Source organism: Manduca sexta, unplaced genomic scaffold (assembly GCF_014839805.1).
Source record: "Manduca sexta isolate Smith_Timp_Sample1 unplaced genomic scaffold, JHU_Msex_v1.0 HiC_scaffold_3077, whole genome shotgun sequence".
Taxonomy (NCBI): Eukaryota; Metazoa; Arthropoda; class Insecta; order Lepidoptera; family Sphingidae; genus Manduca; species Manduca sexta.
In genome coordinates this window covers 1,756-16,328 of record NW_023594106.1, presented here as the reverse complement: position 1 = coordinate 16,328, position 14,573 = coordinate 1,756, and the positions used below count along the sequence as shown (strand labels likewise).

General features: G+C 33.8%; 1 protein-coding gene across 1 annotated transcript; it reads right to left on the bottom strand.

The window, feature by feature from the left end:
- Positions 1 to 316: 316 nt before the first annotated feature.
- Positions 317 to 13,848, bottom strand: LOC119192721 (glutamate-gated chloride channel-like). The gene is made up of 12 exons (XM_037446483.1): positions 13,755 to 13,848; positions 9,010 to 9,099; positions 7,782 to 7,870; positions 7,544 to 7,639; positions 6,720 to 6,784; positions 6,434 to 6,586; positions 6,318 to 6,338; positions 5,929 to 6,079; positions 5,685 to 5,825; positions 4,006 to 4,158; positions 2,777 to 2,991; positions 317 to 442 (listed from the first exon to the last, which is right to left on the bottom strand). The coding sequence occupies exons 2-12, from the start codon at positions 9,087 to 9,089 to the stop codon at positions 317 to 319; spliced, it is 1,290 nt and encodes a 429-aa protein (XP_037302380.1). The 5' UTR covers positions 9,090 to 9,099; positions 13,755 to 13,848.
- Positions 13,849 to 14,573: the final 725 nt, after the last annotated feature.

Here is a 14,573-nt window from a genome sequence, read left to right as displayed (position 1 = left end):
CCTGTCGACTCCCGCTTTTGTCTCCCTATAACGATAATAATTTAGGTCCTTAAACAAGGTTCCGATAGGCTTATCTACAGTTTACTGGGTACGTAATGCAGTATGTAGCGGCAGCACGCAATCATTCAAAATACACATTACAAAAAGCATGATAGTGTACCTAGGTACTTGGTAAAAACTAACCGAATGAGCTGGACGGCCGTATTCAACTCTACGTACAGGTATGCCGTATGATCATAATTGTATGATATAATATACTCACAGGCTGAAGTAATCCGAAGCAGCGTTAAATAAAATGATGTTTGTTTTCGTGATATCAGAATCGGATGATGATGTGGGGGCGTATGGTTTGGTTGGATGTTTCAGTGACATCACTTACAGCGCCGCTACATTCCGGTTGTGGGGTCTCAGATTTTGCCCATTGGAGAAATGCCACCGCCTCCTAGGTAAATGGATACTGATTATAGCCGAAGCGTGATAAAGATTGAACTAACGTTTAACGCAAATGTCGCTTTAAGACACTGCTTTTCAAACAAGCAGAATATTGTAATGTACGATGTACCTACTTGTGTATACTTTCTACAAGCACCGTAAGAGGCAAGTTCCTTATTTTCGGTTGTCTGATGTCTGACAAGCATTAGGTAAGTACGTGAGTTTGAAGTAACTGTATTATATTGAAATTTATGTTTTGTAATAAAATGGATTTTCATCTATATCGAATCTACTTCAATTAGAAAAAAGCATCAAGGTAATTAATTTAAAAAAAAGTATACATACGTATTTTATGACATGCTTATGAACAACTAAGTTCTTAATTGAATATATTTTATCATATTTATTTCAAAAGCATTTGTATAAATATAAATAAAAAAGAGTACATACCGCTACAAAGCTTTTCACTCTACAAAAGCTGGTAGAAATTGGAATAACATGCAGTTAAAACCGTGCCGAAGCATAGAAAGTGTCTGTTTATATTTCTTTTTAGTATTCAACTTAGTTTATTAAATCTGTTAAAATATTATTAAAATACCGTTTATTGTAAAAAAAAGATATAAGGATTTGGAGATGTATTTGTTTTGTTTCCAAACTGGATACATACAGGATGGAAACGTTAGTGTTAATTTTAGTAATTATTTTCACAACAGGAGAGATTCCTATAAAAAGTATTTTGTGTCTCTAATTCGCGATTTTAATGTTTCATATATTTTTATTTTGAGAACAATTTCCTTTAAAAACATAACAAAAGTATTGTTTGTAACACGTAGATATTATATAAATATATATTTTTCTTTAGTAAGTGGGCATTGTCATGTCACTTACTACAAATTATTATCGCGTACGATAGTATCCTACATATTATTTATTCTATGTAATTGTTGAAAGGCGCACTTTCGGTATTTTCTTAATAATTGGGATATCTCCTAAAAGGGAGAAAATAATCGCCATTAAAAAGTAACACTTGCGCTTCCACCGAAAATATACAATCAGATATTAATAATTATATTTGTATAATACAAGAGTATATAACTTTTCATAGTAATGATGTAAAGTATGATCAAAAAAGAAATACAACAGTGTAATGTTCGGATCAGTGCCAATGAATCTGGCGATCGTTCTTACCAAGGGGCTGGCCAGTATAATGCCTATCCTGCTCAGGACTGCGGGCAGTCGCTGCGAACACATCACACACACAGTTTGTTCACTCGTGACAGATGGTCTAGAGATGTGCAATCATGAACGTAGACTAGCTTGTCGTGACCACAATTACAAGGGACGTTACTGTCATTCAAATCTCACTGCCAATATACTTATTTTTATATCTTTGCAATGTTTTCTAATTTAAAAATGTCTGAAACCTGTAAAATTTTATGATAGGCTAATATGAAGATAAACTAGAAGTGGGGAAATAAAAAGAATTGAATGGCCACACAAAGTAGTCTTTATGATGCGGTGGTACAATCGCAACATGGTAATTAGATTTAATGAATTGTCGCTTACCTAATGTTTTATAGAACAACGTACATACATGCAGTAAATAGGTTAGTTTGATTAGGTGAGGCATGCTGAAGAAAGAGAAAATTAACAACACGACATTGCGGATTTGTTAATTGTACAAAAATTGTAAATAACAGGTGCTATGTCTTGTTGTTATAAGTAGTAATAAGAAAACATTGCAAAGAGTAAATATTAAAAAATATTATTCACGAAGGAATTCCATATAATAAACAAAATAGACGTAAATCTTGAGTAAAAGAACATGTTCCAAGTATATTTAAAAGGCGTAGAATGCTTTTAAATCCGTAAAAATCGGCTATAAAAGATTAATTTCTCCTTCGTGAATATTTATGGAATTTCGGGCTATTAATACCCAATATCCATAAATAATTAAAATTGGAAGTGCTTTGAATTATATAAATAGAAGTAAAGATTGCAGCAGCTTATTAAGGAGGCCACAACTAAGACAAGAAAATTGAGTAGCGTACAATGAGTGTATATACAAACAATTTAAGTAATGCACACATTTATAGGTATCTATAAAGTTGAATAATATACTTGGTTTACATGTTCTGTGACTAACAGTTATCTCGACTTTATCACATGTAAATGAGTAAGGTATTTTAATGCGGTTCAGATCATTATTGCGGCGCTACGAAACAACATCGATCACATTGCCATTTGTCCAACAAAAAGGAATTCATATGGAAGGAGTAACAAGTCGAAGCAACACGGGATAAATAACAACGGCCCGATCACGGAATTAAAGTTTGGTATTTACCTGTGTCACCGGATTCTCTCCGGGCCTGTAGACCACGTTGTGGAGTGGTCGTTTTCTGCCGACGTAGTTGACGCACACAAACTCCAAGAGGGAGGCGTAAATGAAACACATACACACACCGTCCCACACGTTCATTGCAGTCAGGTTAGAGACGACTGGCAACGTGGATCGAAATCCGTTCGATGTTGTGAAAAAGTTCAACATTGTAGTTACACCTGTGACAAAAAAATATATTTATAGTTCGTTTATACACTAGCTTGCTTCAATTAAACGATCTTTTAATTTTGCTATGAATAACAAATATAGAATATGCAATGCTGTATTCTTACTTTAAAATAAATGTAGTACTACGTGATTGTATAACCATAAGTAATTATTGTGCAAAATAGGTGATAATCGAAATTTGAAGTAGATACCATGAGACATTGTTATGCTACAAAAAATTAAGCCGTAATCACCAAAAGTTATGCGTAAGGATTGCATTTGTATTTTCTTTTATTTATTATTTAGTGACTAAATGTTTTTATAGTTTGTATTTATATTATCCTTATTTCGAAAGTCACCTTTTAATCTTAGTATATAAAATTATGCAATATATTATCTTTGATTTTGTCGTTCATAGTACTTTATTAATAATTAAAAGAATAATATACCAATCTTAACGTCTATTCGCATTTTAAATGAAAAAAGAATATTAAATTACGGCAATAAACTAATGCAATCATCACATCGAAAGCTAAAACATTCATACAAGTATTCAATATTTCTATAAAAAATATTTAGAAATATAGATACCAGCGGCTAACAGTAACTGACATAAATTTGGGCTTAAAATAAAATATAGGTCTTGCGTCGTGGGTATCAGAAACTCTGAAGGCCTTTTTTTAATTATGTAGAGCTAAAATTAGCTCCGTCAATACCCAGACACAAAACTTAATATTGGATATCACCCAATATATACCAACATATCTCAAAATAAGCACTATATAGTAAATTCTGCATATTACAAAGCTTTTTGAACTAAAAGCTGAAGACCTAGCGGTATTAAAGAAAATTACATTTCCAAAATAACCCACATGATCATTATTTGAAATTTGTATTACCTAAAAAAACAAATATTATTTATGAAACATAATTTGTACGCAACGAATTAAAATATCCTCTTTTGTTTTTCATTGACAAAAAAAAAACAAATGAGGCGAGCAAATGAATCAATTGGAAACACCAACCTATCATGACTCTAGCAGGCACTGCATTCCATTCCAGCCAAAAAGTAATAAATGATGATGTCACCAAAATAATCCCCGGAATGAAAACTGTTGTGAAGTAAAAAGATCTATCCCGCGTAAAGATGAGATCCACTTTGAGGCAGCTGTAATTACCTAAAAATATTAAGCAAAATCGAAAAATAAAAATTAAAACAAAAATGTTTTGGTGAAACAGATTTCTTGGCAAGAATCGCTTATATCCAGGGTGTTATTTACATCGCCTGCGATTAATTGCCAAGAACCTGCGGAAAAGTAGCGTGATCTATAGACAGCCCCAGCCACAACTACGACCATAGATAAAAGTAATGCAAGATGCAAGACCGAGAGCATTCGATTGCCAGCCATATATTTTACCTATCATGGAACGGGCTGGCACCGCGTTCCACCCAGCCAAAAACGTGATGAATGAAGACGTCACCAGAATAATTCCAGGGATAAATACAGTCGTAAAGTAGAACGCTCGGTCTCTAGTAAAGATTAAGTCGACCTTTAAACAGCTGTAGTTACCTGTGAAGTAATATTGTTAGATAAATTTGGAATGTCACACAGTAGTGCATTACGCTTTTACAGTAATCGGTGTGGTAAATATAAGGAAAGTAAAAGGGAATTTTAAACCCAAATCTGGGGTCGGCATGGATCAAAAATTCCAAGTAACTCCATTCAGAGGCCTTGTGGAATAAAATTATTAATTACACAAACTAAGGTCATCTAATTAACTAGCTACAGTCCGTATGTATGAGTAAAGCGTGTTGTGTTACAGTGTTAACGAAAATAATTACGAAACAGCGCACTATGCACGTGCTGTAACATTCACTTATACATGCATGGAAATGATATTTATGATGATTTGTATGATGTGATAAGTAACATGATCTTATCAGGAATCAGGAAATACACCTTCGAAGTACCTCTTGACGGCTGACCTTGAAAGTTTTTCGCAATTAGAATGATAACACAAAAACGCATTTACTCACACATAAGCAAAATATATTTTAAATACGACGTCACCGGACTTGTTCGCGTCCGGTGCGACTCAAATACCTTGCTCCTCAAAGCGTCTCTGGCAAAGATTACATGTCAGCTCTTCGTCTTCTTCGTAAAGTGAATTACCCTCAGCTGCTTGCAAAGACGTTAACAAATTCTTACATACTACGTTTGTAATTTTACTAATGAACAACATCCACATAACATTTAGTCTACTTTAGTTAGTGTTAAGTTGAATATAAATACATAACTGGGGTTTAACATCGTAATTAACAAACTAATGAGCATGCGTAATCAGGCTGTATGTACTGTAAATTTAAGTTTAACACATTATGAGCACATTACATACACTAAATAAGCTTTCTACTAACTGTTGATGACACACAAATCAAACTTTAAAATTAACCTTACGGAAATCAAGACCAAGCTGAAAAGAGTTAATCAGAATTTGAATTTATAATAATTACGAAATGATCGTTAATTTGTTTCTGTGCAAAGTATAAGGATGTGCTTGAAACATAAAAATAATTCTGCTTCTATCTACATAATTTCGTTGAGGCTGGAATAAACCAAAAATATTGTTGATCAAAAGTCGACGTTATAAGCGTCATTGGTATGATGTATATTTCTATGTATAATAAACAATAGTTTGTTACCTCTCCAACTAGCCTTGATAGGGCAGGGGATGGTTTGATTTTGGATGAGGTATGCGTTTAGAGTAGTTAAAGAAGGCGATTTTCGAAGAGTGTCTTCATCGTTCTTCCAAACATACGTTATCGCTGACTGCTCATAAGATACTGAAAAAGTAAATCGTACGATTTGCAGTATACGTGCTCTTTTAATAATGTAAACCATCAAGGGTGAACTAAAGTATAGCTTACAATACAAACATTTACTTACTACTTTCTAAGGCAAATGAACACAATGGGTCATCAAATGGAAAGATGTTGAGCCGTCCTTGACAGGATAAGATGAGATGCCGCCGCATTAAATAGTTAATAGTTCCATTACGATAAATACGCAACGCGAAATGCATTGGTATTATTGGATCCTGAAAATATTACCCAAGTGTATATTATTAAACAAAACTATCTTTCAAAGCATCTACGGCCGCTATAGTCCCACAACCCATTATTACAACGCTTGATATATTTTTTATTTATATTCTCACACCGAAATAAGTACATTATGCAAAATCTATAAAAATACTTTTACAAATGAAAATAGCAAACATGACAGTGCCAGCTTTTATGGTCCATTGATATTGAGGAAGCATTTGGTGCAGTTACCCGTGAATGTTCAGAATACTCCTTCAATAGAAAGCATGGCGGAAATAATTTTGTATAAAATTAGTTGTAAAGGTTGGTTCCTTAATTATTAAAATTAAAATGCGACGGGAACTGACCTTAAAATCTCCATGCATGATAAAGTATGTGTCGGGCAGCCAAATGTCTTCGTGATGGTGGATAGCGTTCAGGTAATCGTAATGAGACTGATTGGAGTACCGTAATCGCGGATCATACCACTGCTGCTGAAGTAAAAATTCCACCTCGTATTTCTGTAAGGTTCAGTTTGGTTTCAGTGCCTTGTACCACCTACCCATTGGTCAATTTATAACGTTAACGCACAATACCGATCACTGACATGGAACAAGCAGAAATAGCGTTAATGTATAACAAGTATTTACTTACAAGACTAGATTCGTCTGGAGAAGCTAAGCTTAGAAGTAGCACGCTAACATTAACGGTGAGTACACCTGAAAAAATAAAAGCAAATTAGTATAGACGCAGTAAGGCATTGACAACAACGAGGTGTGACAACATAAATCTAATTTACAAAACACAGAAACGGATTTACAGTGAAATTCATGCTTTTTAGTGCAGTATTTTGTTTTTTTTTTTGTATTATACGTAATTGGTCCAATTTTAGAAGTTTAATGAAAATAAATTATGCTCAAAGGCGAAACCTCAAATTATACATATCACCGTAACATGATAAAATTAAAATAACTCTATTTATATAACATTTAATATTTCATTTAAAACTGTGTACGAGAAATTAGCAGATCCGATGCTTCTTCGAAAGATGATTATGAATTGTCATTTTTGAAAATATAAGGGAAAATTATTGGTTTCGTGTTTGATGTTTGTGAAAAGAGAAAACATTGATGATAAAAAGCCTGATTGTATACCTAAAGTAAAATATGTAATCTACAATTAAATTTGACACAAGTATTATATTATAAAGCTCCGGTTTTTAGGTGTGTATTTGAGAATTGCAATTACGTATTTATTTTGTGGTTATTATTATAAGATGGTGGTGCAGAAAGGAGAATAGGAGGAAAAAAATACGATTATAAATCTATGGGTGGACATACAACAATACTAAAGCCCAGCCACGTGAGACATAACGTAACATTTTAGCATGCACTTTAGGAACATAAATATACTACTGCTTATATAAAATGCAATACACTGAGGAGTTTCTCTTTTCATAAACATATAACACAACGCACCACGATTGTGCGACCGAGGCCGGAGCGATGGAAAGCCGACCTTACTTTGTGCCAAAGAGTCGTTGGGAGAAGTTAGACCACAACAGAATTCTGGATCTGCAATGTTACATTAATGTTTCACTAATCCTAGCAAGTGACAAGCTAACAAAATCACCAATATTTGAAAGAAAATTAAATATGTACCTAATGTTAAACAGATTTTAACTAATACATCTGATTTGATGACTGTTGTACGTACCATCTACTGGCGGAAGCAGTCTTTTGTCGTAGCGGGTGTTTTTCAGAAGGTTGTCTAATATCTCTTTGTCCGACTTTCCCGCTGCAAAACTGCGAATGGAAAGCGTTAGTTAATTACAAGGTTGCCAACAGTCTATTGTGTTTACCTCTTGTACCTTTGTCATTTATATGAATGTAAAGGGATTTTGTGTTCTGGACTCAAAAGTATTTCAGGAAACCCACCTAAAACTTTTTGTAAAAACAATTGAATTTCTGTTAGATTTTATGCATTAGGTAATTGTTTCATATTACGTACTGCACAACTGACAGTCATACGGTATGCTTTTACGAATTGTTCCTCTGCCAATGAGTAAACTGATAGAATCAATAAACTCGTACAATACATACACTGCACGGCGGGCGTCAAATTTTAATTAAGTTGTGGGAAACTGAAAACAAGGTCGCTAGCAAATATACAGACGCCACTGAATATTCAAACCATTGAGTTACAAAGTTAACACAATACAATGTCTAGTCTTTAATAATTTTCAGAAGTTAAAGTACTATCTTCCTCTAAAATGAGAAGTCTGTTTAATAAAACAATGACAGAGAATCTTTAAACTATAAATGAGCACTGAGTTGATTGATATATTTGTCAGTAAAAGTAGTAGCCTTTAGTTGTAACGTCATATATTTACCTCACAGACATTGCACGTTTTGCACAATGTCGAAGGGTCTATAAATGGAGCGAAGAATTTTCCGGTTGGCCGGTTGCGGACCGGCCAGCGTATTATGTTCGTTCGGACGCCTCCCGCTCGGCCGACGACATCCTCATATACTCACTTTACTCAAATTGCTTACCTTATAGTACCTCAGTATTGACATAGAAATATGGATATTTGTACCTCACGCAAGGTTTTCTAATTGGCTATTTTGAGAACGTACGAAAATCCAAAGGATTGTACAAACTTTACCAACGTAATATTTGAGACACAAATTAAGTTCATCTGCACATGATGGACTTACCAGGTCGAGCATGCTTGAATAATGTGCATTGTCTTTCGTAGTTAAAAGTTTGTTTGCATTATATCTTAGTTATCACTAATATGTTACCTTCTAATAACAATTTTGAATATTATAACATATAGGACGTGAATTGGGAGGTCTTGTTGCTATAAAGTATGTTGCATCCCACATGGAAGTAGAATATGGGAAGGTTGAAGAAGCAGATATAAGCGATAATTTCTTACATGTCGGATGTGAGAGCAGATACCCCGTTGAGCATGAGGAAGAAGGCCACAACGCGTGCCACGACGCATGACCAACCCATATTAGGACATCTGCAAACACACAAACTAAATTAATTTCGTTTTATGATAAAGTCACATTTTTAATATTATAAGATTAGTAGTAGCTCTGTATTGTAGACAACGACAAGCAAAGTAAAATTTAAAACTGTGGTCGATGGAATGATAGTTTAATAATTATATTTGTTTTATCATTTAAAGGAGAGTGGTGTACAGCAAATGAAAACCAGCTAAGTTGTCTTTAAACCATTATATCATTTGACAAAAACAATCATCTTGTGCGCAGCTGTAGTCAAATCCATCTCCTGCTATAAAATTATTGATATTATTGATAGCCATTCGAAGGATTAATTAATTATTAAACTCTTAAAAGAAATTTAAGAGAAATCGCCTTTGCGCTAACGTTAGAACAGAGATGTATGAGATAAAATTGTAAAGAAAAATAAAGGAATTGTAAAGGATGGCATTGTTCTCCTAATATATAATATTTGCTTAGTTTAGGAAACAGAGTACTAAAACTTGCAACCAATTTTTGTGTCTAAAAAAAAATATTATTATTATTACCTGAGCACATGTGAAAAGAAATCTTTAAGGATATTTTAGTATTGTATAGTAGGTGTTAGTTTATTAACTACAATAAACACGATGTGAACACTTTCAATCGATAAACATGTTGCGTACGATGTTTTTGTTGTTAAAATGTGCTTGTACGATCAGCAACAAAAGTCGATGAACAGATACTAATTTACAAAACACCTGAACATTGAAACGGATCAAAAATCACTTACCAAAGAGGAGTACAGATTAAGGTTATCATTTCAATATGGATACCAAAGTAAAGGATTGGCTGAAAAAAATATGAAAAAGAAACTGACGTTTACGCTTTGAATCCTTCAAAGAGAATCTCCTGCCACAATAATTTTGAATTTACACATTTGTTCCTTAAACCGGCCAGTGCTCTATAAAATAGGATATTTAAAATGTAACTAACCTATTCCTATTAATGTTAAAATATTACTTACTGATATATTATGATGTTTTGTCCGTACTTAATAATTTATAATTCTGGTTATTAACTTCAATGTATACTATTATATAATTATATAAACCTGAATAGTTTGTTTGTTTGAATGCGCTAAACTCAGGAACTGTTTAACCGATTTTAAAATATTTCACTAATAGGAAGCTACATTACTCTTAAGCGCTATATGCTACTTTCTATCCCGGGTAAATATAAAGCAAGACTTTAGTCCTTGAAAAACATTTTCACGCAGGCGGAGTAGCGAGCCAAAGCTAGTATGTTATAGAATAACAATTTAATTGAAATTCTGGACTGTTGAAAAAAAGCTTGTATATAAAATAAAGAATTTGCTAATTTCAGCCACATTTGTATTTACTACAGATCATAAATAATTGTCGCTAGTAATGTTTACCAGTGAATGGTTTGACAGCGTTCAGCTACTTTTGTAGTTCAATTATGACAAGTTGTTTTGTCTTTAAATAGTCAGTAACTTATGGTAAATGATAATGATTAGGAAATATTGGAAACAAATAATGTTCAACGACTTCTGTTGCTGACTGTACAAGCAAACGGATCACTAAACGTATTTTACTTCCCTTAAACATCCACAATAGGGTATTTGATGACATTTTTCAATTTTTACCACCTGTCAAGTGCCATATAGGTACCTCTGCAAGAACCGCGAGTATATAAGATAGATTGCAACTGTGGCCTCTGTTATATAGGCCAAACTAAACGAAATATAGGGTCCCGCGTAAAAGAACATATAGCTGACGTGAAACACCGACGCTCTACGAAGTCTGCAGTCGCTGAACACTCTGAAGGAGGCTCCAACCATTATCTGCGACTAGACAAGCCACAAATCCTTGCAAAAGAACACCGACTCCATCCCTAGGATGATCCGCGAGGCTATTGAAATTAAAAAAACATCCTAATTTCAATAGGGAAGATGGTTGGAAGCTTGCACTAGCCTGGGATCCAGTTCTACATTTAATTAAATCGGAACCCAAAAGACCGGCTGTCAGACTTCAAGACACTGTGAGCTCATTCTGCGTAGATCGGACCACCAACAGCTAAAAAATTTTAAAAAGTTGTATATTTATAAAATGTAGGTAGATATTGTAACTCTGACTTTGCGGATGAACAACACCGCAGTCCCCCCCCCGTGACCATGAAGGCTGCAAAGTCTTCGAAACGTCGGGAGAAAAGTAAAATATTAAAACCGTGATAAAATTCGTAAAATAGTTTAATTTAAATGTTCTTTACTATTATCAAATATTTGCGCCATATAATTTCTAATACAGAAAGGATGATTAAAATCCGGTAAAAAATCAGTACGTTAGAACCCTTTGAATTTCAGTATTCGGGATAATTATCAAGAAACGAAAAAATAGGCGCAGCGCACTACAATATTATGCACGTGTCGTCATTGAAAATTAGGAGGCGTGCGTGCGAAAGAGACGAAGTGATAATCTCACTATGCGCCCACTCCTACGTATTACAATATTTGAAATATGTAATACTTTTAGTTTTTACAAAAGGGCTTCTTTGTCGTATTAATTGCTGTAACATATTATTGAATGAATAAATTATAACATAGAAAAATACCCTATTCCATGAAAAATTCATGGATGCGTTGTCGGTTTTAAGAGAAAAGAATAGAGGATATATGGGTCACCAAAGATAATTATATATGGTTTCACGTTAGTTTCTTTATTGTTCGTTAGACAGTGGTAGAAATCCGCCCAAGCCGGCGTATGGCTCTACTACATTGTGTTTACATTTAGTGGGCAGATGGTAGAATATTGTTATAATTATTAGAAGCTTCCACAAATGCCCAATGAAGTTTTCAACGAAATGTTCATTCTGTATGATGGGCATTTAACTTACAGTGAATAATGCCCGAAGGCAATTTCAACGAAATTGTGAGGAGTTTTATTGCAGTTCCTTTACAACACCTCACGCTCTATTCGACGAAAATTCTATGTTGCATGTTAATGTAACGTTTCTATGAATGTGTTAGATGAAATGCTTAGAGCGCGTTAGAATTAACCTACTTGTAATAATAATAATATCTTCTTGAGTTAATTTTTCAAGTACTTACTATCGCGTATTGGTATTATGAAATGTTGACTAAGTGTGTCGTATAAAAAAATTACATTGTGAAAATAATTCATATCCAAAGTAGGTACCATGTTTAGTGAATTTTCCAATATCAGCCCAAAAATGTATTTCAGTCAGTAAGTGAAAATTGCCGAGGGGCAGACTAGCTGCTTTGGACTATGTATCTACTTGAAATATAAATATAAACAAAATCTTTTTGGTTCGTAACCATTCCATTCAACATCATCATCATCGTCAGCCGCAGGATGTCCACTGCTGAACATGAGTCTCGCTCACATATTTCCAGATAGACCTATTGTAAGCGGTCCGTATCAAACCATTAATATATATTAAATCACATTTATTAGTACCGTAATAATACGCATTGTATTCTGCTTTGTTATGTGTCTAAAACGTATTGTGCTTAGCATTTTAAACACATTATAAATGAGAAATGCAGTCATCTGCAATGTAACGTGTGGCAAGGTCGGCTCACATATTATTTGCTGTTAGCAAAGAATTAAATACATGACCTACTTACGAAAGTTACGTTTTGACGTCAGTAACAACACTTGACACACGCGAATCATTACTCTGCATGTCTAATGTCTATGTAGGTAGAGGGAAAAATAAAGTTTGTTACTACTAATAAAATTTGTTTAGCGCTTTTCACAGCATTAAATTGTTACAATCGGTTTTGATAGATTATAAATATTGTGTTATTTTATATTTATTATTTAAGGTTGAAACATTGTTGGAGCTTGTATTTACTTTAGAAGAGACGTAATTTTATGGCGTGACCTAATCGTAACTATTACTTCCACCGCAACTCTCAAGTATAACGCTTTCCGCGAGAATGACAAGTCGACACGTCTGGCATAAAGCCAATAGAGAGTTTGTTCAAAATTGTTCCTCCTTAAAAGCATCGAATATGCATATAAAGATGTAAATAGGTTGTTGATAACAAAGTACATTACAATAAAGCTATGTAGAGCCGGGTAGAGCCATACTCTTACTGCTTTAAAAACAGTTAAAAATGGTCATTCATTTTTGGTCCACGACTACGTTATGCGTACAGTATGGTTAGAATGGTTTATATCTCACGTATATAGCATTTTTATTTACCATTACACTACTACTAGGAACTGTAGCCAAGATGCCTTTCTAAAACTTTAACGCTAATATAAACCAGAAAAAGTTTATGGAAATGACATAATATATCCTATCGATATATATCGCTGGGATATGACTTCTATACATAATGTTAGCGTTAACGACTGTAGAAAATCGTCTTGGCTGCGGCCCCCGGGTTCGTAAGAATGAGTATGGCAGGTTCACTGACCTCTCAACCCATTTATCATTAGAATTATCCTTGACCGACTCATTGAAGAATTTTAATGTCGGTATGGTGTTCTGACTAACGCGGTAACTTTGATTCCAGTTTAACACAATAATGTCATTTATTTTCATCCGGTGCAGAGGAAATTGTTCAGATTTTGTATAGTATACGTAGTCTAGGTTTGCTTTGGTAAAACAGGTATATATTGCGATATTGGGTATGTACCTTTCTGCTGACTGCGGAGTGTTTTCGGCATGTGGAGTGGTGGATCCAACCGCTCGCTCTCGCCGTAACCGCCAATATCTACATGTCGCTGGAAATATCTGGAATAACGAAATTGTTTTGTGAACGTTTTTCGGTATTATTTTTGGATATGTTGTACATAATTTTATGCATATGTTATAAGAAAATTTTGAGCAAAACCCACTCTTAGCTCTTGAGAAGTGAATTAGGAATTGGAAATGCGTAAATATTTAAAATGTGTAGGTGTTAGTTGTCTTGTCAATGGCAGATTTTTTGTTCTAATTAAGACAAAAAATAAAACACAATAATATTATTCATATTTACAGTTTTGAATACCGTTTTTAGTGATGAATACGATTTTTTTAGTTAACGGTATTTATAATTATTTTCCAAAAACCATTAACTTTCGTATAATATCTTTATGTCGCTGTTAATAATAACACAAAACCATAACTGCACGTAACTATGTTGGTCTAATAAATTGTCAGCCATAGAGAACTCTCTGACAAGTTGTATTAATTTATTGCGCAAACTACAACGTAGCTTGCATTTCCTGCAGTATAAATCGGGATTCATGTTGAATTTTTCTAATTTAGTATTACTTGCATAGTATCCAGTTAGTATTTAATTTAGTAGATTTTTACGTACAATAAAATATATATCGGATTTTTAAACAGCTTTAATTAACGCAACTGTGTAGGTGCGTTATAGTATTAAAGAACATCATCTTCGGTAGGTAACAGTTTCAGTACATTGCGCCAGGCGCAAGCATATTTTCGCAGATCAAAAATAAATTTAACG